Genomic DNA, 25,193 nt, shown 5'->3' on the forward strand with positions numbered 1-25,193 from the left:
CCTTTAAAGTCTTGGTTTTCAAAAAGGATCATAGGGGCGCCTGGGTGGCTCAGTGGGTTAAAGCCTTTGCCTTCGGCTCAGGTCGTGATCTCAGGGTCCTGGGATCGAGCCCCGAATCGGGCTCTCTGTTCAGCGGGGAGCCTGCTTCCTCCTCTCTCTCTGCCTGCCTCTCTGCCTACCTGTGATCTCTGTCTGTCAAATAAATAAATAAAATCTTTAAAAAAAAAAAGTATCATAAATATTTTTGTAGTAGTTTATTAGTTATTTGCAGGATAAACATCCTAAATCCATATTAGGAGCTTTCTAATAGTGTGGATTTAGTATCTTATATCTTTTCAATCTGGTAGTAAGTGAACAATGAACAACAAATAAACTTTATGGGTTCTGAGGCTTCATAATTCCTGGGGCCTCTCATCTTTTAGACTCTAATTTCTTGAGAAACCTTGAAGTACAGCTATCCTTTTCCTGGAGGGACAGTATCCCAAAGTAGTGTGGAGCTTGACTGCCTATATTCAGTTCTTTATATAACACTTACTTAGATTCGTGACCTTGGGCAAGTACCTTAATCTCCATTTTCCTAACTTTCCCCATTTGTAAATGTAGTTTATTATAGTACTACTACCTTAGAGGATTGTATTGAGGATTAAATGAGTTATTGAATATATAGAGTTTAGGATAATACTTGATAGCTAATAAGGGCCTGGTGTTTGCAGTTATCATTGTTAGGGTTTAAAGATTACTGTACTTTATTGAAGAAAAACAGAAGCTGCAAAGTACTAGAGAAATCAGCAATTATTAGAACTCTACCTACATAACTAAGAAAGAAGTATTTCTTTTTTAAATTGTAATGTCTTAATTGAAAACAGTTTTAAATTTCATGAAATTTGCTGTACCAGAACAAAGAGTTCTCACATATACTTTGTCCAGAGACCCTCATTCCAGTTTTGCCATTTGTCTTGATAATGATCTTTATAGCCAAAGGATCCAAGAGTATGCATTATACCCAGTTGTCCTGTCTTCTTTAATTTGAAACAATTCCATGGTATTTCCTGGACTTTCCTGTCTTTGGCTTGAAATTTAACAAGAGTGACCTTTCACAGATTGTATCTAAATTAGAATTTGTTTTGAGGGTTTCATATGGTTAGATCCAAGTAATGCATTGTGGATTGGACTGTTACAGAAATGATCCTTCTCATTACATCTTTTTAAGTGGCATATGGGATCACTTTATTTGGTTACTGATGCTATTATCTTTGATTACTTCATTAAGATAATATCTTTTTTTTAAACTGTAAAGTTACTTTCTTTTCCTTTGTAATTAATAAATTTTTTTGTGGAGAGAAACTTGGAGACTTTGTAAAAGCATATTCCTCATATCCCTTGCACCCACTAGTTGTAGCATCTGTTGGCATTTCTTGCCTCAACTGATTAACTCTCATGATTGTAATTTTTTTGGTTTACATAATTCCTTCTATTTATTAGTTGCATTCTACTGTAAGGAAGAGATTTAAACAGTATATTACCAAAATCTTGCCCTGTGGAGATGGTAGGGAGGAAGACAGATGTATCTTGAGAGTAGAAATTAGAGAAATAGTGAATCTCAGAATCTCATGATCTGAAGATTGATCTTATGCACTTACTCATTTATATCCTTGTGGACTCTTGGATTTCTGCTTTATTCAGTGGGTTATAGTTTGTTGCTGTTATTATTTTGATGCTCAAATTGTATCATATTTGGCTAGTGGAAAGCCTTTCAAGCTGGCTGACTTCTATATTATTTTGTATATGTCTCCATCATTTTTTGAGCTCCGCTTTACTTTCTGGCACAAAAAAGATGTTCTAGGCTCATGTTGTTATTTCTCAGCCCTAGCCCTGGAAACAGCCATTTCCTCAAGGACTCCTGGTTATATAGAGTTGAAATTGTATTTCGAAACTGTGAATTGTGCACTAGGTATGTTCATTGCTACTGAGGTGTTGTTGCCAGACCTTCTCAGTAAACAGGTTAGAAATACATACTTTATATTTATTTCTGTCTATATATTAAGAAGTCTTGAGTATCACTGATATCTGGTAACAGTTCATACTGCTACCAGTATAACATTACTGGGTCAATTCTAGCTTAATCCCTTTCCCTACTTGTACCTGCTTTTACTCATCATGAAAAGCCTAGCTGTTATGTTCAATATATTTCCTTATTTGCCAGAGCGTGCCCCCCCGCGCCCCGCCTTCCTACGTAGCAACTTTCTTGACTCTGTTGGGCCTGCTACCTTATTCAGGAGTCTGCCATGTAGAGACCTCCACCCTCACAGAGCTACCACCCCATCCTGTGTCCCAGTTATGTATACTCTGATCACCATTTGCCTGTCTTCTCATCCTCTTATGGAATCTAGCCACTGCTGGGTAATTGAAAGATTTTGAAATAAACTTGAGAATTTGAAAAAACTTTGGAGAGGAGTGCTCTCCAGTGACACTCTGTCAATGAGTCTGTCTGTATTTTTATTACTGAAGTACATTATTCACATTTTTCCTTTTTCCTAGAACTCTAGCTATTGACAAGGGTCCCTGTGAATGGGGAAGTTATTTAGTATTTAAAAAAAAAATTTTTTTTTTTAAATTTTATTTGACAGAGATCACAAGTAGGCAGAGAGGCAGGTAGAGAGAAAGAGAGAGAGGGAAGCAGGCTCCCTGCCAAGCAGTGAGCCCGATGGCGGGGCTCGATCATAGGACCCTGGGATCATGACCTGAGCCGAAGGCAGAGGCTTTAATCCACTGAGCCACCCAGGCGCCCCGTTATTTAGTATTTTAATGTTTTAACCATTGTGTCAGTACTCCCAAAATGAGAACTTTTCTTAAAAGTCATTTTGTCAGTAATAACTAGTTAAACCACTACTCTGTATAGTAAATGAAGCCTTAGTTGGGAAATGTTATCTGCCAAGTAAATGCAACTAATAGTATTTGGGATCTGTTAAATTTCTAAACACTAAATGTACTAGAAAAAGGCATATGCAGTTGCATACTAAAATAGAAACTGCCCGAGTCTTGAAAATACTTCTGTCATTGAAATTGGTGAATTTTTCTGTCTAGAAGAAATTAGGATTAAAAAGTTTTGAATGTAGTGCCTTTTCCTACCTGGAGATTGTGTGACAAGCTGTGAAAACTCAATTTTTAATCCCCTTTAGAAAGAAAGTATTTATTAACTGGACTTTTGTGTTCATTTTTTGTTGAACTCCCTCTTAAAGTCAGTATATTTTTTTTTGAGCTTTCTAATAGTGTTGGTGATAATATCTTGACTCTGATGTTTTATATTTATTTTATCCAGTGCCCAGTAGTAATTACTGTGAATTCAGTAAATATTTGCTGAATAATGGGGCGCCTGGGTGGCTTAGTGGGTTAAAGTTTCTGCCCTCTGCTCAGGTTATGATCTCAGGGTCCTGGGATCGAGCCCCACATCGGGCTTTCTGCTCCACAGGGGGTCTGCTTCTCTCTCTCTCTCTCTCTCTCTGCCTGCCTCTCTGTCTACTTGTGATCTCTCTGTCAAATAAATAAATAAAATCTTTAAAAAAAATATGCTGAATAAAAGAATCCCAAGTTGCATGTAGAGAAAATTCTTTTGAAGAAACTTTCAAATTCTAGGAGAAAAAAATTGATCATTTTAAATAATTTTAATAGCAGAAAATTAAAGCAAACATTTGTAAAGCTGTCATTTAAAAGTAGAATTTCTGTTAACATATTCTTTGAAAAGCAGCATCTGCTCCATTTTATGAAACTTAGTAATACTTCTGAAAATGTTTGCTGCTTTATCTAGAAGCGCCACTAAAAGGAGTAAACGAAGGTGACATTTTCCTGGCAGCCTTGGTTGATAGAATCACTTTGTCATCTATTCACTCATCTAACAAACATTAATTGAGTTCCTAAGACATATCTGCCATTCCACATTTATGTACTGGTAGCTATATTTTTGACATTGTACAACATGTTGGGAATGAATATAAAAATGAATGAGAAAGTGTTGTCTGCCCTTAAAGAACTTACCTTCATTTGGTGTGAAATGCTCTGTTTATTCTCAGTTTCAGTGTTTATAAGTAAATAAAGAGGGCAAGATGGGCAGCTGAGGGGCTGAGTGTGACCCGAAAGAATGCATAACCAGAGATGCGACCACCCTGTCCTTAAGGTGATGTCTTTAATAATGTCTTTAATACAATAGTGAGGTATTTAGGAAAACTTGATTAAACATTTAGTTTTCTTTTTCTTTTTTTTTTTTTTAAAGAATTTATTTATTTATTTGACAGATAGAAATCACAACTAGGCAGAGAGCCAGGCAGAGAGAGAGGAGGAGGAAGCAGGTTCCCTGCTGAGCAGAGAGCCGGATGTGGGACTCAATTCCAGGACCCTGGGATCATGACCTGAGCTGAAGGCAGAGGCTTTAACCCACTGAGCCACCCAGGCTCCCCAACATTTAGTTTTCTTTATGGCCTCTGAGTCCACTGGTTTGTTGACTCAAGAAAGTGCATTCTTTGCATTTCTTTAATTACAAATAATTTCTGATTCATTGTTACTATTTTATTGTGATACTTCTTTACATTTGTAGTTTCACACCATTGCTTAGAGGCATTTCCACATGCATTTTGTTAATCTTCAGAACAGTCATAAAATTTTAAGACTCAGTGTTTGTCCAGGTTTTATTTTATAGGTATGTCTTTGTTATTCCTCACCATCTTCTTGAAATTAAAGGTTGATACTATACCCTGTTTAAATTATAATAAGATGGCAGTTTACAAGAGAAAAAGTAGTAAAGTCTTCCTTTTAGTGTCCATTTTACCACTCTTGAGAAGAAAACACCCTGGTAACTTTTATGTTCTAAATGTTCAGACATTTGCTAGCATTTATGAAATGTGCCTAAAAATTACATGCAATTCTTGGATGGTGAAGGTTAAGGAGCCCATGAGGGAAAGTGTGTGTATTTATTTGTCTTTAGTACAACTACTAATATCTGGACTTCCCAAGTTCAGGGTGTGGCCTTTAGGTGTCCAAATATAGCGCGTTGCAGGAATGTAGTCCATGCTACAGAGACATGCCCTGCCAAGCTGCGTGCAAATGAGGAGCTCACATTCTGGCACCATTCTAAAGATAAGCCTGTCTGGACCATGCTGAGCAGCTGATCATTTAGCCTCACTCAGAAGTCATACCACAAAATCTACAAACCGGCTGAGATAAGATGAAATGTGGAAGGCTTTAAACTTTTCATCTGTTATATTCTAAAAAGTAATTTTTAAATATTTCTGTTGCATTTAGTTGAAGTTGCTTTTCATCAAAGCCCTGCTGTATTGTACCTTAGATTAATTGCATTTTCTTTGACAAGTTATGTCACTGTAAGAGACTTTCTGAGGCTTAGTTACTTGAAATTTCATAGTGAAATTGAATTTAGAGAAGTGGTAATACTGGTGTGCACATGTATTTTAGAATACAGTACTTCATATAAATATACCCAATAATTCAGGTATTTTTATAGCCACAAATAGTTTTTATTTATCTGTTAGTTTATTCTAAAAGATTTTTACTTATTTATTTATTTATTTGACAGAGAGAGAGAGAGAGAGAGATGAGAGCGAGCACAAGTAGGCAGAACAGCAGGGAGAGGCAGAGGAAGAGGAGACGCAGGTTCTCCACTGAGCAGAGAGCCTGATGCAGGGCTTGATCCCAGGAACCTGGGATCATGACCTAAGCTGAAGGCAGCCACTTAACTGACTGAGCCACCCAGGTGTCCCCACAAATAGTTTTTAGCTTGTTTATCAAGAAGCTGCAAAATCTAGAACTTCTTTCAATAACCATTTTATATGGCCAACTTTAAGTGTAGTTGCTTTTGTTAACAATGTTTCAATTATGTTAAATATGTTAATATTTTGTTAATCATGTTTATTTTCTCCTTCCTTTTACCAAACCTTTTGGTACTTATAAAGATGTTTTCGTGCTTTAATAGAAGATAGTGAGTGTGTATTGAACTCTTCTGTATTTAATTTTGCAGTACTATTTTATGGTATCAGAAGTTGATTTTTCTAAAATACATTAGTTTGTCAGAAGAAACTGTTATGCCAGTTGCTTTCTTAGCATTAATACGCTCCAAGTGTGTGTGTGTGTGTGTGTGTGTGTGTGTTGTTTTGTTTTTATTTTTATTTATTTTTATTTTTTTCACAATGGCTTTTTTTTTTTTTTTTTAATTTATTTATTTGAGAGACAGAGAGAGAGCATGAGAGGGGAAGTCAGAGGGAGAAGCAGACTCCCCATGGAGCTAGCTGGGAGCCCGATGTGGGACTCGATCCGAGGACTCCAGGATCATGACCTGAGCCGAAGGCAGTTGCTTAACCAATTGAGCCACCCAGGCGCCCCTTGTTTTGTTTTTAGAGAGGGAGGAAGGAGTAGAGGGAGTTGGAGAGAGAATCTTAGGCAGACTCCATGCTGGCCGTGGAACCTGATGGGCCTCCATCTCACAACCCTGAGATCATGACCTGAGCTGAAATGGAGAGTCAGACGCTCAAACAACTGAGCCACCCAGGCACCCCAACTCGTGTGTGTGTGTGTGTGTGTGTGTGTGTGTGTGTGTTTATTTGAGAGAGAGAGTGAGTGAGCAAGCACAGAGAGGGAGAAGCAGACTCCCTGCTGAGCAGGGGGCCCTGGGATCATGATCCAGATGCTTAACTGGCTGAGCCTGTGAGGTGCCCCTTAACGAGTTTTTTTCTTTTTTACCATAAATTTAGGATACTGCAGGTTTTAAAAAATAGTAGGAGAGCTATTAAGACATGAAGTATAGAATAAATGTAATGCGTGTATTATATCCAAGTTCTGACGTGGCTGATGGTGACTTTGGCTGTATTTTGAAATGTTTTCATCGTGCAGAGGAGCGGGGGAGGGGGCGTATAATGGTTAGAAGTTGGGGCTTTGAAGTCAACAGGGGTAGTTTTGAATCCTCTCTCTGCTACTTCCTTGTGGGAATTTAGGCAAGTACTCATACTCTCTGAGCCTCAGCTTCCTGATCTGTGGACCAGGATTATAATATTACTTGTAAAACCTATTTCATAGGGTTGTTGAAAGAATTTCATGAAATAATTCACATAAAACCTTTAGCCTAGTTCCTGGAATTTGCCAAGTGCTCACACAATATTAGTTACTGCTATTGTTAACATGTTCCATGTGCACACTAATGCCTTATAATTAGGAATCAGTTTTTTCTCATAGTATTTAGGTGATTTTACAAATCGTCTTTGAAGGTTTTTAGGACAGCATGTACTTATATTAAATATAACAGATGAAAACTTATATGGTGGTACTTCACTAAGCTGTTTTGTATTTTTAGGCTTGTAATTTAATACAGGTATATGGCTAAGTACACTGGGTGCATTGGTTTTATAAGATTACCTTTTATAGATGAAAGGAGCAAGTAAATATGTATATCTTAATCTTCTGAAGTTTATCTTTCACACTGGTTTGTGTATATCATACTTGCTTAAGGCAGGGGTGGACTGGAAACACATAAGTTCTCATCTCATCCTGCTGTCAAACACCCAGCTGTAAAGTGGCACCTTCCAACATCCAGGATGTTGTAGGTCTCTGTGATTTTGATTTGGTGTCAGGGATTCTTCAGTGCTGCTTTGAAATATGATATCATGAAGATAGTATTTTTTGTCTTTCACACAACTATAGACATGGTATAGCCAGTAGACCCAATTAAATACAGCAGGTTTGGTTTTCGCCTTTAGGGAAGAAAAACACCAGTTACACATACAGCTGATACTTAAATGGCAACATTATGCTGGGCGGCATAGCTCCTGCCTTATGGAAGCTTACAGTGTAGTAGAGACATAAGATGTAGTTAGAAAATAAGGCATCACGTATAATGTATTATTTGATACAAATACTAAGTGTCGGGGTGGGGGGAGAGCACTTTCAGTTGCAGTGTTTCTTCTGCTTACAACCAGTTTGTACATGAGGATGTACCTATGCATGGTTCATGTGTTTCTTTTAGAAGGCTGCTTCAGCTGGGTGGCCACAGGAGAGCTAGCTTCTCTCTCTGTTGCTGACTATTTCTAGCCCTTTCTATCTTGTCATTCTCCCATTATTATAAATCCTCTTACTGTCTAAAAGCTGCTCTCCCCTTAGGTCCAGCTATCATTTTCCCTCTTTTTCAAGCCTGATGAGAATGATTACATGGCGGCACTGAGACTTGCAAGGAGGAAGGGGAAGAGAGGGAAGCTGTTTTGGTGCAGAATCAGGAACTTCATTCCCTATTACAGAAATAGCGTTGCTGAGAGCAGCAAGGGGGAGGGATAATGAAAAGGAGAATCCTTATCTTGCCTCTGTTCCTGTGAAAATCCATAAACGTGTGCCCCCACACATCCTACATCTTCACACCCACTCATCTCCTGAAGATTTGGTTCTACTCACCATCCTGTCCCTGCCTTTCCTGTTCCTCATCACCTTCTTTGTGCCAGAGCCCTGCCCCAGCTCCGAGTCCCCTGGCTCTTAGAAAATCTTATCATTTAGGCTTTTCTAAGTCCCAGGAGTCACCTCATGATGAACAACTGGCATAGCTCCATCGAGCTATTGTGTTACTACTTCCAGGCTCTCAGGAGGCCACAATGTGTCCTTGATGTCTCTAGTGGAATCCCAAATCCATTAATGCAATTACCTATAGCAGATTGCTCATACATAATGCTTAACTCTTGTATTACTATTAGTACTATGCGTCTAGAAGGTTTGTTTCTAAGAGAAAATGTGTTTTAAGTTTTAAACAGTGAGGTATTCAAATTAGGAGACACCTATATTGGCAGTAAACTTGGATTCTGAAAATGAGAGTTCAAATTCTAGCTCTTCCAGTTCATAGACGTGTGTGACCATTTGTGTACTTATTGACCTCTTCTGGCTAAGGTTCTCTGTATTGGCTGTAGAGAGAACAGCTGTCTCTCAAATGTGGTTATGGGGGCTTAATGAAAATATAAGTGAAAGGGTATAATAAAATATAAAATCCTATGTCAAAGGAATGTGGCTTTTTGGTGTTAACAGTCACTGTATTGCGTTTAAAAAAAAAAAAAGTTCCTGCCTTCTAGGAACTCCTCACCCAGGGTTAGATAAGAAAGAAATGGACAATTCCATGAGAGTATGTGATACATTCTGTGGCAAATATATGTACTTGTGATGAGGGGCACAGAGGAGAGCAACTATAATCTGAAAATGGACGTTTAGGGGAAACTTCCTGGACGTGGGACTTCCTGATCTGAGTCTTAAAGGCCAGGGAAGAAACATGCCTGGCAGAGAAAGAGGAAGAAGGGAAAGCCATTCCAGGTCGAAGGAGTGGCAGGGGGGAATGTGGTACATTCAGAAAGCTGAAGATATGGCTTCAGGTATGACTGGAGCATAAGCTGTCTACTTGTATTGCTTAATTTGATTATTGGGACCCCTTACCTAAATCTGAAAAGGCAATTTACTGCACAGTGGTTAACAACTCTAGAAATAAACTCAGTCTGAAACCTGGTTTGATCATTTGCTAATCTGTTATGTCTAATTAAGAACTTCATCTTCATAGACTTTAAGTTCTGTGTGGTGATCAAGGTATCTACTTCAGTGGGTTGTTGCGATGAGTATTTGAAATAATGTTTGCAAATCTCCTGGTGTTTAATACACACATAATAAACATTAGCAGCAGTTTTTGTGTCTGTCTTGAAAGTTTTTAGAGTTACTTTTTCCCCGTCAGTATTTTATAATCTACTTTCTAGGCTAGCTATTTAGCAATATTTTAAACACCAACTTTTGTTTGTTATAATGGAATCAGAATTTGAATGAATTTTTAAAGGTGGTCTAGATCAATTTTATCATTCTCTGTGTTAAGAAACTGACTCATAGTTAATCACCTGGCTGTCATGTCCTAATGAATCTGTGACACAGCTGGGACAAGAATAAGGTCTCTGTATTCCAGAGTTCTTTATTTTAGCCTTGGAATAAATGTCAAAAATCACTCGGAGACACAATTTCTAGCAGAAAGAATATAAGTTAGCCGTATAGAAATTGGCATTTCTATAGCTTTGCAGATGGGAAATCTAGGTTTTGAAGAAATGCAGTCTCCTCCTCGGTCTGCCCTCTGGTGGAAGTTCTGTTTAGCAACAGCACATGTGAAAGAGCCCTGAAAGGCGGTGATGAGGAACCAGGTAATTCTTAAATGAGTGAGTGCTTTGCCATCAAAGATTTCTTCTACAAAGTCCCATTTCTGATTATTTGAGTCTCCTCACTAAAGTATGGAAATATATTTTCACAATACCTGTTCTACTTCATTTATTCAAGAGGATCGAACAGATAATTTTTGTTGAGCATCTTTTGTGTACCATATGCTAGGAATAGAAGCAAGAAGCAATGCATTAGTGAAGTAAACATATGTTGAAATGATCATACAATAAATCATATGAATAAATAGCTATAATTAGTTAAATGCTGTGCCTAAAGAGTACAGAGTGATTTATGACCATTAGCAATGTTTGGAAAGCCTCCCTTGAGGGATTGAAGCCCTTGAGGGATTGAAGTCTTAACTGAGATAGGGAGTCTTAGTTAAGAGACAAAGATGAGTCAGAGCAATGGAGAAAAGAATCTCATACTGAGGAAATAGTATGTACAAAGGCCCTGAGGAAGGAACAGTATGATCTCTCCTAAGAACTGAAAGACAACTAATATATTTGGGTCAGAGAAAGCTCATATAAAGTACATGCCATGGTCATGAGAAGTGAAGGTATTTACTAGGTATTACCGAAGAAACCAAAAGGCATAGGAAGAAGTGAACCTTCTCCCAAAGTAAACTGTGTGCTCTGAGTTAGAATTTTGTTGTTTTAAAGATTCAGTATAAAGAAAATTACTTTAGAGCCACTGTAATACTCTGTTTACAGAATAGAGTAATGCTGGGATTTGGGCACTTTAAATATGTATTTTTTTTTCATTCGATTTTTCTTCCTTTCTATGCTGGCTTATTGGGAATTGGGGGAATATTTTGATGTGCTGGAGTGTTGAGATCAGGGACTTTTGTTGATCAGTTGAACAGCCATAGAAATGACAGAAACTTATCCTTTTTTCTTAGCTGAGATTTTTGTGTGGGTGTGTGAGGTGCAGCTGCACTGTTGGTTTCTTGGCAATCAAGACAAGCAATTCTCAGTGCAGTTCATGCTGAATGGGAAGAAACTTAAAAGAAAAAAGGCTACTTTGAATATATTAAATTCAGTGGAAAGCACCGAGGGCCTGAACCTTTGGCTGGTATTCTAAGTTATTTGACTAAATGGATACAGCAGCCTTGGGCATGTGTCCAAGCTTATGGCAGAAACACATGAAGAAGAGATTTTTAAAATAGTCAAAGCTTTGTCTCAATAGAAAATTATCAATTACCATGTGTAATTCTTAAATGAATTTTTGCTAGTTAATTTTTCATTTGTGATTTAAGCTTTTTCTCTTTTGAGCACTTAATGAAAATGCAGATTGTGAAGAATTAGCTTTGCTTGCAAAAGTGGACTCATAATTTTCTGTAGTTTATCAGAAAGATATTTCTCAAATTTATATATACACAGATGGATTCCTAGGTCTGCTTTTACTGCTCACTTGTTTTCATCACTCTCCTTTGACTTTTTTGTGGCCTGTAAGCACTTTGTGTTCCCAAACCCTCAAATTAAATGCAGACAATATGGAGCTCTTAATTTTTTAAGGACACTTGGATCCTTCCCTTTGGATAATGTTGTTACTGTCCTCCATATGCTTCAAGCAGGAATGTCTAAGTCGCTCCCAATCTTTAACCGTTTGTTTATCTCTCTACTGCTATTTAGTATTAGTGCTTTAGAGTAGCATAGTCAGGTCCTGCAGTCAGTTGGCCTGGGTTCCTATCCAGTCCTGCTACTGACTGTCTTGGTCCCCTTGACTTTTTAGTTTCTCATCTCCAAAAATGGAGATAATCATATTAGTGCTTCATGAGGTTTGTTTTTAAGTAAGGCTTAGAGGAAAAAATGAATATAACAAGCTTAATTCAAGATAAGTGTCCAAGAGAAGCAATGCCATAACTGGTCATTTTCTTGATGATTTTGGGCCATTCCCTCAATCCACTGACCTGGGTAATCTCATTTAGCATAAAGATCATCCGAATGCTGATGACTCTCAATTTTTATATCTTTGTTTCTAACCTCATTTTTCCTGAAGCTCCAGACTTGTATAACGGACTGCTACTATAGATCTACACTTAAATATCTAATAATACTTCAATAAAACATATCTAAAAGCAACTTTTGATCTCTGTCACGCACTCCTACTTGCCTCCCCAGTCTGTTCCTTCCTAGTCTTTCCTATCACAGTTAATGGCACCACCCTGTGTACTTTTTTTTTTTTTTTAACTTTCCTGTAGCTTACAACCTTCATCCATTTTGTGAGCACACCTAGCAGCATTATCCCCAGAATATATCCTAAATCTGACCACTTCTCTGTCGCCATATCCTCTGCTAACACCATAGTCTCAGGCAGTAACCTCTCATTTGGACAGCTATATAAATGAATGTCCTGCTTACTGCTCTTTGTTTTCCTTCTTGTCTCCTATAATCCTTTCTCCACATTGAGGGTAAACATAGATTTGAAAACTTTGGTTATTTACCGCCTCCTCTCAAACGTGGCTAGTTCAGTACAGTCATAAGGCCTTTACACTAGCTTTTTCTTCTGTTAGGGATATTTTTATCCCTGATCATCACAGTGTTAGCTTCTTGCAAGTTTTGGTTCTCAAATCAGATAACAGCTCCTCAGAGACTATCCTGACAGCTTTCCTTTCTTTCTTAATAGCTGATCTCTGTCTGGAATTTCCCCCACTTTTCTTCTACGTCTTGTGGATTGCCCCTCCCCTCTCCCATGAGGCCAAGGACTTTATACATCTTGTTTACTACCATATTCCCAGGGCTTAGAATGGAACCTGATATGATATTCAGAAGGTTTACAGGATTATATGGATGGATGACAAAATGAAAGAATAATTAGGTACATGTTTTATAAGTGTTTCTACAACCAGAGAAATGATGGATTGTTTCATCCTGAATGATTTTACATAGCTGCTTATTTTAGAATTAACCATGCTAATTTTTTCTTTTTATTTCATGTTTTCTCTGTCATAGATTATAAGCTCTTAAGTGTAGGAGGTATGTCTCCATTGTTTTCAGCTTCTGATAGAATGCCAAATATCATGTTAGTACTTATTGTCAATTGAATTGAATTGAAAATTCAATTAACATCCTCTGAAATTATAGTAATTTTATGTATGTGTGAATGTATATACATATAAATATATATGTAAATTACACAAATTTTAAAAGCAGTTGTGTTTAAAATATGCCTTCCCCTTTTATCTCTTGCAGTTCATAATTGGACCCTTGAGGATACGCTTCAGTGGTTGATAGAATTTGTTGAACTACCCCAATATGAGAAGAATTTTAGAGACAATAATGTCAAAGGAACAACACTTCCCAGGTTAGTCTTTATTATCCAAATGTATTTTTTTTTTTTTACTCAAGGAGAATTACGTACTAGATGCTATTTTTAGTGCCAAATTTATAAGTTGACTCTGTGGCTAAAGGCTCAAAGGAAATATTATAAATATATCCATTCTTTAATTTTTTTTAAGGCATGAATTTGCAATTTTAATCAATTTTTCTTATCTGTATAATCAAGCTCTTCTTAAAATTTATTACCAAAGATAGTAATTTTGGGAATTAGAAGATAGGCCAGCTGCATCTTTAGATAACGTTAGAGGGCCAACCTCTGACCATGTGGTAGATATGACAAAAACATATTCATTTGATATTAATCTACCTTTATGAAAAATCTATTTGAGTGGGTTAATGTACAGGTCCTTCTTAATTATATTCTTTTAATAACAACAATAACCACTCAGTATTAGTGGCTGTAAGTTAAACCTCAAAAAAAAATGAGGTTTAATAAAAACCATTTTAAAATGTAAATTACATAGAGGTACTCTGTGTTATCGCATTTCAACTTCATGGTTAAAGTTAAGTATGTATGGGGTGCCTGGGTGGCTCAGTGGGTTAAAGCCTCTGCCTTCAGCTCAGGTCATGATCCCAGGGTCCTGGGATCGAGCCCCACATCGGGCTCTCTGCTCAGCGGGGAGCCTGCTTCTTCCTCTCTCTCTCTCTGCCTGCCTCTCCGCCTACTTGTGATATCTCTCTCTGTCAAATAAATAAATAAATAAATAAATAAATAAAAAAGTTAAGTATGTATTATTGTATTTTACAAATAAAAAAAAAAATCATAGAGAAGTTAAATGTTTTGCCCAATTCAGCATTTGAACCCAGACAGATCTTATACCAAAGTCTAGGATGCCAGTTTAATCCCTTAGGTGTCTGGAATTATTTGTTACTAGTCTTCTAAATTTTATTTTCTAAATCTCCATTAGTTAACTTAATAATTTTTTAAGGTTTTTTTTTTTTTTTTTTTTTTTAAGATTTTATTTGACAGAGAGAGAGAGAGAGAAGGAGCCAGGGGGAGGGGCAATGGAGAGGGAGAAGTAGATTTCACACTGAGTAGGTGGCCAACAAGGGTTTCCTGGCTCCATCGGACCAGGAACTTGGGATCACAACCTGCGCAGAAGGCAGATGCTTAGCTCAGAGCCACCCAGGTGCCCTGTTACTTTTTAAAGATTTAAATGTTAAAATTTGTAATGGTTCTACCAGAACCTGGCCGTTGGAAGATTGCTTATTTTACATTCTCTCAAATGTTGCTTGTATCAAAAAAGATTAATCCTTTATTATTGTCTTATTACTATATGTGATGAGATATGTATATTGTATTTCTAATCAATTTACTTACATACTGTATTTAAGTGGCTTTTGTTGCTTTGGACTTTGGATTTTGGATTGAGTTGAAAAATATGAAAATTTTCAACTCAATCCAAAATTTTCATATCTCCTGTAAATATTTTCTGAACATCAACATCAGTATTTATGAATTTACTCTGTACATGACTATAATGATGGAATTATGGGAGTAAGAGTCAATTCAACAAGTATGTATTGAGTATCATTTATGTTGTTCATGGTGTAACTAGATGCTGGAAAGAAAACAAAGATAGATTTTTTCTTTGTTTGCTTGCTTGCTTATTTATGAGAGAAAAGGGGTGGGGGATGTGGGGAGAGGGGCAGAAAGAGAATCTTAGGCAGGCTTCACACTCAGCACAGAGCCTGACGTGGGGTTCGATCCTACGACCCTGAGATCATGACCTGAGCCCAAATCAAAAGTTGGATGCTTAACTGACTGAGCCACACAGGCACCCCAGTTTTTGCTTTTAAATACGAGAAGTTTCTAAGTCAAAACAGGATAGTAGAGCACTAAAATGGGATTAGGGGTTTTTGAGTTCTGTTATCCTGGTATAAGGAATTCATAGTATTTTTCTTATGTTGTCTTTTGGGAAGTTTCTTTGTGTGACAACAACATGAAATAGAATAGGTTGATTGGTATTCTGGCAATAAATGTTATGGTCACTTTTTTCTTTTGGTTAAGTAAAGGTTATCAGTGATAACTCAAATCCTAGAATTGTTGAAATAACATCACACTTAATCAAGATCAATTTTTTTAAATAGTCAACATGTTGCTAGGAAAGACAAGTTATAAATACAGAAGTTCAGCTTTCAGGTAAGGCCATTGGAGCCTTTTGGAGTGGAGGAGAAAGGAAAACTGAAATGCCCTTCATCCAGCCCCTTTTCTATGGTAACCGCACTTACATGAGTCCACTTAAAGGAGCAGTATCAATTAACTTAAGGATGTGAGTTACAGAACTTTTTGTAGGGTAACTGTAGATAAAAGAGCTGTTTATAATAATGTATAAGAAAATGTATTACACACACAGATGTACATGTGCCTACAACAATTCATTATGTTTCCTTTCTATGACATTAAAATACTGTCACATATGCAGTAGGTAGCCAAAATTATGTTAGTTTTATGTCAGTTATCATGGTTATCATGAGCTTTTTACTGATTTTCTATACTCTGAAATTCTTATTACCAGAGCTTAGACTAAGGCTCTCTTCGCCTGACACATGCCTCCTCATTCCTTTCAGACCTGTGTGAACTTCCCTGACATCCTCACCCACTCAGGTAGAATCACTTCCACCTCTGGGTTCATACTGAACTTTGTATAAAACTGTTATTTGGTATCCTTTTTACTACATCTCATTGTCTTTCTTAAATTTAGTCTATCGATATTGTTGCTATTAATTCATTCATGCATCCATCCATGCATTCATTCATGTATTATACAAGCATTTATCAAGCATCTACTTTTGCCAAGCATAATGCTAGGTTTGGGGATACTGAGACAAGACCTAGCTTTGGCTTCAAGCAGTTTGTCACGTTAAAGGTGTAATAGCAGCATACACAGAAGGGACCTGTGGAGGTGAAGGAAGGCATTTTGTAAAGGGAAAGTTAGAGTTCATTACTCTGTAAAGTGTTATAGAAGCCTACAGCAGTTATAGAAGGCTTTATAACTTCTCCATACTTAAAGATTTTGATACCTTCCAAAATAAAATGTAGTGGTTCAGAGTACAGTCGTTGGAATCACACATATTTGGATTTGAATCCCTGCCCTACCTCTTGCTAATTATGCAACCTTGGGAAAGTTACTCAATCTTTCCCTACCTTAGTTTCCTCATTTATAAAATGGGAATTTTATATTTATTAGAGGTTTTCTTGAATTTTGACTAAGCCCTTTGATACAGGACCCGGCATATAGTACATGCTTGTTTTTATTGTCATTGTTATTAGCAATTTTATTATTATGAGACTTTGTGTTATAAGATCTTTATTGGCATCATATTTGGTTGTTAAGATGTCTTAGTTGATGACTGGGCTACTTGGATTTGAAATTCAAAACAAAGTAATTTTATTTACTTATTTCACGTGTGCCTTTTCCTGCTCCCTCCTCCCTACGTGGTTTCTTCATTGCTGGTGAAATGGTTCAGTACTTTTTATTACCTAAATCCCTCCCTCTTCTCCATGAGGACTTCTAACTCTCACTTACGACTTTAGTGGACTTTGTTTAATTTTTAAGCAATTTACATATAAGAATATAAAGGTATAGGGTTTTTTAGATACTTTTAAAGAAAAGTAATATGACCTAAATTGAGAACTATATTTTAAAGTCTGCTAGTGATGTTAAGTAAATCATGTACGATTTTCTTATTCTCTGTGAAATGATAGTAAAATGCCAGAGGTAATTAATTGTTGTAAAATACTTTTGCATTTGATAAAATTTCAATATCCTAGTAAATTATAGCGTAAAGTAACCTTAGAAAACAAAAACATCAACATAATAAATAAATAATTGACATACATGGGTGTTCGTACAGCTGAGTTCGTACAGCTGGAAGGTTTTTGATATGTTTTGATATGTTAATAAAGTATGATGAGCTCTTACAGCAGTCATCACTGAGTATTAAATGTATTGTTAAAATATTTAAGTTTACATACTAGAAATATTTTCGTTTAATATGTGTGTTTTTTTTAAATAAACAGGATAGCAGTACATGAACCTTCATTTATGAGTTCTCAATTGAAAATCAGCGATCGGAGTCACAGGCAAAAACTTCAGCTCAAGGCACTGGATGTGGTTTTGTTTGGACCTCTGACACGTTAGTATTCTCTCTGAGTCTGATGCAAAAGAATCATCAGATCATATATTTGTTATTTAAAGAAGGAAAAAGTAAGAAAGAACACTGAGAAAATCATTTAAAAGAAATGTCATATATGTTAAGATTTATAGGATGAGATTTTCTGTCATTGAAATGTGGCATGTGAAATTTCCAAGCTCTGGTTACTGATGCAAAAAGTTGTAAAAACTATGTTAGTTGATAATTTAGAATTAAATTTCTAGAGTTGGAACTTTAAATCTTTGTAACAGTTTTAATGTTGATATCATTATAGCTGGATATTCATTGAAGGATGCCTTTCAGAAATGGTACAATGTAACCATCTCTATGGCATGGAGTAATACATCCTAACTTGATTTCATTTATCACCAGGAAAAGGATTTTCTAGCTATAGGTCAAAAGCAGAGATCCACTTGAAATTTTACATGGTAACAGACTATCCTGGCGGAAGTACAAGGTGGAGAATGTTATTTGATTGTGTTGAAGAAGAACATCTAACAAATTTTTATGTCATATTTGTAAGGAAAATAAGCCTTGTATTTCTTTACTTTTGACAGGAATACTTTTTCCAGAAAGGAAATTTAATATATTTAACGTCAAATTCTAAAAAGCTTTGGGGGAAAGTGTTTGAAGAGTACACATTTTAAAGGAATTATGTTCTATTTTTCAGAAGCCAAAAAGAAATAACAAAATTAATACAAGAAAAATGGCATCTTCAGATGATAAATTAGGAAACTAATATTTATTTTACCTCAATTTTTGGAGTTAGGAGACTTGCAGGTTTTGGTACTATGGTTTTGGGGGTGGTCCTGCTGAAAAAGGGTTCCTGGAGCTGTTGGATGGATTCCATGACTGTACTGGTGGTTCTTTTTTGGCTTAGGCTGAGAGCAGCTGGTGAAACAGCTGGAACTCCGCTTTGTGAGAGGTGGTGGAAATGCACTGTTGTTGGAAATTACAAACCCTAGGAAGCAGAACGCTCCTGAAATGCCGGGCATTCCACACAGATGACACCCTGAGTTTCTTACTGCATCTCTTGGGGGTTGTCTTCCATGAGATTCTAATTTTTTCTTTGGAGTGATTGGTGAAAATAGAATTAAGCTCTAAAACTTGCCTCTCTGTACAACTTGGTTAGGGATATTTATGTTTTATTAATCTGGGAACAAATCACCCTCTATGCCAAAACAGTATTATATTATCATTTGAAAAGAAATCATACTAGTCTCAAAGAATGTTGAAAGCAAATGTTTTAATAAACAAACCAGTGAAGAAGTTAATGATGCATTACCTTTTTAATGTGTTTGTCTTAGAGTTATTATTCGAGTGAATGAGCTCTGCAGTTGGAATACAGGCATTAGATTTATCACAAACTAACATTATAAAATGAACAAAGACATATTTTAAGGGAGTTCTTACTGAAATCTTTTTCAGTTTGTGGTAATTATTATAGAGTTTGGGACTTGTCTATTTATTGTTATTTCTGGTGATTCTATTTTGGCCTGAACAGAGCTCATATTTGAACTAGAACTTGAGCTGAACTTCTCAGTCTGAGGCAGAAATAAAAATAAATCCTTGTGAGATTTTAGCCTTCTGCAGTGCATCTGTTTCACTGTAGGTGTGCGCTCTGGAAATATGCAGCCCCGAGGGTCTCTGGCCTGGAGCATGCTGTTCATCACACCGTGTAAACATACACGGACCGAGGAAGCACAGGAACTTGTCCGTCTATAGAGCTCCTTATTTCATCACCCATGCAACAGATCTTCCTGCTGGAGGCCTGGGCAGTTAGGTCGTTTTCCACTATAAACTGTATCTCTTTGGAGCAACGAATACATTATATTGTATTAGTTATCTTTGTGTATCCTTCCAGAGAGTTCTCTGAAAATTAGTGTGTATTAAGAGTCAGGGATAAACTAGGAAATTATTTGACTAGTGATTTCTGTGTTTAGTATCACTGAAGATAGTAGGCCTTGGCTTCTTACTCCTTACTTTAGAAACAATGCTAGAAATTACTGACATGCCTAATGGAAAGGAAGGTGATCTGTTCTTTCTGTCTAGTAACCCAGATATCTCTGTCAAATAGCCACCTAAAGCATGACTTGTTATCATTTAACTCCTACTTTCTCAACCTTGGTGCTTCACATTTTGGGCTGGATAATTCCTGGGTTTTTCTCTGTTACTGGCAGAAGTGGGGCTGGAAAGTGATTGTCTTGTGTGTTATTGGATATGCAGCGACATCCCTGGCCTCTCCCCACTAGACACCAGTAACCACTTCCCCATCCACTTTACACCCTCCGATTGTGACAAGCAAAAATTGTCAAATGTCCACCGTTGGGGGGATATCACCCTTAGTTGAGAATTGTTGACTAATCTTAGTTATATGACTGCTTGCTTGGGGAAAATGCTCTTTTGGGGAATGATTAGGCTTCCAGTGTATGTATCAAAGCAAGACCGATCTCTAACTGGACTGAAGGAAAGCCGTTGGTATGATAGTGGTGGTACTCTTTATGCCTCCTTTCACCCCACAGAGGACATGATTGGAGGTGCTTCATGGCTCCCTAGGACTTTTGTTACCAACAGGGGTGGGGTACATGCTTGTAGGTTTATCTGTGCCCTCTGGTAGTTCTAGTGTATCAGACTGTTATAATAAGCACTTTGATTATTAGAAGAAAGAATTTTTAAAAGGCTAGAGCTGGTTTATAGGAGGGACATTTTCACATTTGTTTGTTTTTACATACCTATTTAAAAAAATTGCTTCTATGTATTGAGCTTCTGTTATCAAAGATTAATCATCTCTAATTTTCTTTATAGGCCCACCTCATAACTGGATGAAGGATTTTATTCTCACAATTTCTATAGTAATTGGTGTTGGAGGGTGCTGGTTTGCTTACACACAGAATAAGTCATCAAAAGAACATGTTGCAAAAATGATGAAGGACTTAGAGAGTCTACAAACTGCAGAGCAAAGCCTAATGGACTTACAGGAGAGGTGAGTAAGTTTAAAAAACTACGTGAGTCTTACTATTTATGTAGGCAAATACAGTTTGTGAAAATGTAATATGGGCATTGGCTTACACTTTTATTTAGTTGTTACACACATCAGTAATGTCTGTCCACTTCATTTCGTATTTTTAGAAAAATTATATTGTCCTAACTAGAGATTTATTTTAAAGGTATGCACTAGAGAATAAATGAGCAGGTCAGTGGAAATAAATCAAGTATAGGTGGAATGATATGTATAGTTAAGTTTTATTTTTAACGTGATTCAGGTAATAATGAATTTCTTAAAAGTCTCTGCTGAAGGGTGATTTCCTGCTATCACTGTATTTTGAGCTCAGTATTACCCATATAGCTGTATAGGGGGCTACCTGCTAGTTTTGGTATTCACATGTAAGACAATAGAAAATACTCTGATTTTGGATGGAAACATGTTTTTTCCTGCTTGATACGTATTTTTCTTTGTGAAAAAAATGAAACTTTGGAAATTTTGGTGAGGAATTTTCATTTTTATCGTTCTGTAAGGCTTGAAAAAGCACAGGAAGAAAACAGAAATGTTGCTGTAGAAAAGCAAAATCTAGAACGCAAAATGATGGATGAAATCAATTATGCAAAGGAAGAGGCTTGTCGGCTGAGAGAGCTAAGGGAAGGAGCCGAATGTGAACTGAGCAGACGGCAATACGCAGAGCAGGAATTGGAGCAGGTATTTACATCCCACAAACGTATTTGTTAGGGTAGTGGTAGCTCCCCTCTGAGGAGTTGTTTTGTTTTTGTTTAGTCTTCTATATTTAGTGGCATTGTATATTCTCCCTTAGTTAATAAAAGAATTATTTGTTCACATTGTTAGCATTGATCAAAGCCCATGTAGCAAAATGACAGAGTAATAATTTAAAAATAAAGTTACCGTCATGTTTACTCACTCATGAAATCTTATCCCATGCCATGTTAATAATCTCCAGTGAATTTAAGATGTTTATTTAACATCTGTGATATGTTTCAGCTTCCAGCTGTAACCTAGTAAAGTTTATCTAATGTTAAACCTCTCTGCAAAGGTAAAGAATCTCTATTATACATTTGAATCTTGTCAAATGGCTTTAGAACATAATCTGCTAAAAATTCTGAAGTTGTCTACAGATGGCGTTTCAGTATCTCCTGCTACCATGCAGTTAACTCAAGATGGAATGAAAGCCTTCAGGAAAGGTGGGGAGTGGGGGTGCAGAATTTAATTGTAGGCAGATCTTTTGGTTTTCTGTTCTTGCTATAAAAAAATTACCACTAACTTCGTGACTTAAAGCAACACATATTTATTATCTTACAGTTCTTAAGACAGAGTTTAAAATAGGTTCATAGGGCTGCATTCCTGTGGAGGCTCTAGGGAGGATCTGTTTCCTTGCCTTTTCCAGCTTCTAGAGGCTGCCTGCATTTCTTGGCTCATGGCCCCTTCCTTCATCTTCAAAACACGTTACTCCAGCCTCTGTTTCTGTGGTCTCATCTCCTTCTTCTGACTTGGACCCTTTCTTTACTGATAAACTGCGGGCGAGAAAGCGTGCCCAAGATCAGAATGTCTCAATTATAAAGCAGGGCCAAGAACCTTGGTGTTCTGTCTTCTGCTTTGCTTTTTGTACTGTTGTCTTCTCAGCCAGGTGCTAAATAAGGAATAAGAATTATGTGATGAATGAGTTTCAGTTTTAACTCATGAGAAAATGTTCAGTTTGTGTTACTGTTTCCTTCAGGATTGTCATTTTTGGTAGGATTTTTCTGCCTGAACACAGCCATCTCTTCCATTCATGGCTAGCTATTGTTTCCCTCATACCCCTGGCATCTTTTTTGTTGGATCTTTTCCCTGTAAGGAGTTTGTTCTCTAAAGTTAACTCCTACATGTACTTTGGGGTCATGTTCTATTTACCTGACAAACCTTATCTGTACAGAATGTAGTAAAGAATCCAGGAGTTAACAGAAAGAAAAAAAAAAAAAAAGAAAAAAAAAGAAAAAGGCTTAGCCAAAATTATAGTGTGCAGGAATTAGATATTATGCTTTTTATTTCTGTGAGAACTCACTGCCTTTTCCCACCAAGACTTCTAACTCTTGGTTTGTTCCCAGTACTAAACTAAACTAAACAGCTTGTTAGCTATTTTTCTGCACTTTATGGGTAAGAAAGAACAAATCAGAAAGCAGTAGTGGTAATTTGTCTACAGATACATAAACTGATAGCAGAATTTTACAAGTAAGTGACTGTCCCACAGTGAGGGAGAAGACACCCTACAAAAAGGATTCACAAATCACAAACATTCTAATATGAAGTTTTTGCAAAAGCCATTGCACACCTCAGTAGACCTTAGGATCTCCATGATATGTCCCAGTACAAATGTAATAATCCTAGTGAGATCCCGAGTCAGTAAGAGGTGGTTTAAAGGGGTTAAGTGGGTATTTAAAAAGAACTTTGTCCAACATGATTATAGTAATAAACAGTTTTAACGGTTGCGTACTCTGTCAGAAGTTTATGCTATGCACATTACAGATGGTTTGGTCATAAATTTTAATCCTCACGATAGATATTATGCTCATTTATAGATGAAATGTGCAGAGAGGTTAAATAAGTTGCCTGAATTCACATAGCTCTTAGGTGGCAAAGCCAAGATTTTTGTGTGTCTTATTCCAAAGTCCACGTTTTCCCATACTGCTATTAAAAGTTTTGTTTCTAAAAGTAAATTTCACTGGGAAGTTAATTTATGTATGTTATATAGTCTACAATTCCACATAGTTTGAAGTATTACTATAGCTTATCTGGGAGGTAGTCAACTTCTCAGAACTGTAAGTCAAGAGTATCTGGTACATGTATTGTATAGTGGCGCTATTTTTCCCTAAAACAAACTTTCGGGTGAAGAGTTGTACCACTTCTTCATGGTTTAAATACTTTTTCATGTAAATTTGTATGGTTTAAATACTTTTTCATGTAAATTATTTTGTTCTTAAAGTTTCAAGAAGACCAAAGTCAGGACAAGTCATAGTATTTGCCTATTCTACATGAGACAAACCTCAGATTAGAAAGTGAAGAAATTGTGAAGGTCACAAGGGTAATAATCATAACGTTGGGTCTAGAGCCGTGTTTCCAGATATTTAGGGTGTTTCTTTATGTGATACCATGTTTTTACTTATTGCTGTTTTATTACTGAGACACAAACATTGTGTAAATAATTATATTTGTAAACAATTTAATAATTCATTTGCAAAAGCTTATAATTACTTGTTTTTTTCCGCATCCGTTCCTCTGTAAATAACAGTGTAATTCAAACTGAAGGATTAGAATTTAGGTCAAATGATAAACTTATGAATAATAAGTTTATTAAGTGAATTTCACTTAATAATAAGTGAAAATAGTTAAAATAGTTGCTCTTGTTGGAAGGTCAGGATTTCCAAAATTTTGAATCATTATTTGACGGTCAGTGAAAATATTGTTCAGCTTCAGCTGTGAAATAAACCAATTTCCCAAGCCTCAGCTAGCTCTATACTAATTCTGTGTTAAATATGTTCATTGAGTTCTTTTAGGGGAAATAAATGTATAGACATAATAAGAAAAATCTTTATGAATAAAGAGAAAAACTTGAGTGAAATTTGAAATAGATTCTCTGTTTAGTTCCTCGGCAATGGAAATTGTATGGAAATTTTAGCTTTAAGATCTTATGAGAAAGAGAGCCTGCTGACCTACACTTTATAGTGTTGTATGGAGCTCCATGTCACAGGACCTGACCTCAGATCCTCTCTTCCTGAAAGATCAGCAGGGACGCCACACAGCTTAGCCAGCTATTTTATTAAACACAGTATTGTCCCAAGCGCTTTGCACAGTTTAATGTGTCAGGCACATGTTGCTTAGGATTTGTTTTTAGTAAGTAAGTGGAGTATGTTCTATCTTACCCTTCCTTTTAATGTCTGTACTTAGTGTCCCACTGTGATTTTTTTTTCTTCTGATTTTGAAGTTTTAAAAGATAATTCTCAAAGATAATTTTCTTTCTGCAGTATCTGACAGCTGTTCTATTTCTTTATCAGAAGAAATTTGTGTACAGTACTCTTAATAGTTTATTCTGGCACACAGTAAAGTTTATTTAAATAAATTGTGCTTGTTCAGATCAAACATTCTTCTGCACATGAGTTTAAGAGTGGAGTTTTTAGTTACTTACTTAGCTTTGGGGGAAGTAATTTACAGCTATGGTCCTCCAGAAGCAGGATGCTCCGCGGTGCGTTTGTGACTTTGTCTGAAGGTCTTGAGTGTGTGTTCGTGATTCCTTATATTCCACCACGCTTCCTTACACATCTTTAGCTTGAGCTCTTGCTAGTTTGTAAGTGAATCTTCCTTAGAATGGATTGTCTCTTCTTTCTTTGTTCTTTTCTTAGGCTTTCTTTAAGAGTTTTTCCCTTAGCATTTTATTCCAACTAATGCAGTAGGCATTTTAGTTTTGTAACTGTTTATTGTCCGGCTCCCCTAAAGGCAGCTCGAAGGAA

At 36.5% G+C, this 25,193-nt stretch overlaps 1 protein-coding gene across 2 annotated transcripts in view; it reads left to right on the plus strand.

The window, feature by feature from the left end:
- Window positions 1-25,193, plus strand: part of STIM2 (stromal interaction molecule 2) — a 144,145-nt gene that overhangs the window by 103,535 nt on the left and 15,417 nt on the right. For both annotated transcript variants that reach the window (XM_047719066.1, XM_047719067.1), the window contains exons 4-7: window positions 13,401-13,512; window positions 17,572-17,687; window positions 20,511-20,688; window positions 21,222-21,399. In XM_047719066.1, the coding sequence (XP_047575022.1) occupies window positions 13,401-13,512; window positions 17,572-17,687; window positions 20,511-20,688; window positions 21,222-21,399 (584 nt within the window). The remainder of the gene's footprint in view (window positions 1-13,400; window positions 13,513-17,571; window positions 17,688-20,510; window positions 20,689-21,221; window positions 21,400-25,193) is intronic.

The sequence above is a fragment of the Lutra lutra genome, chromosome 2 (assembly GCF_902655055.1).
Source record: "Lutra lutra chromosome 2, mLutLut1.2, whole genome shotgun sequence".
Classification (NCBI taxonomy): domain Eukaryota; kingdom Metazoa; phylum Chordata; class Mammalia; order Carnivora; family Mustelidae; genus Lutra; species Lutra lutra.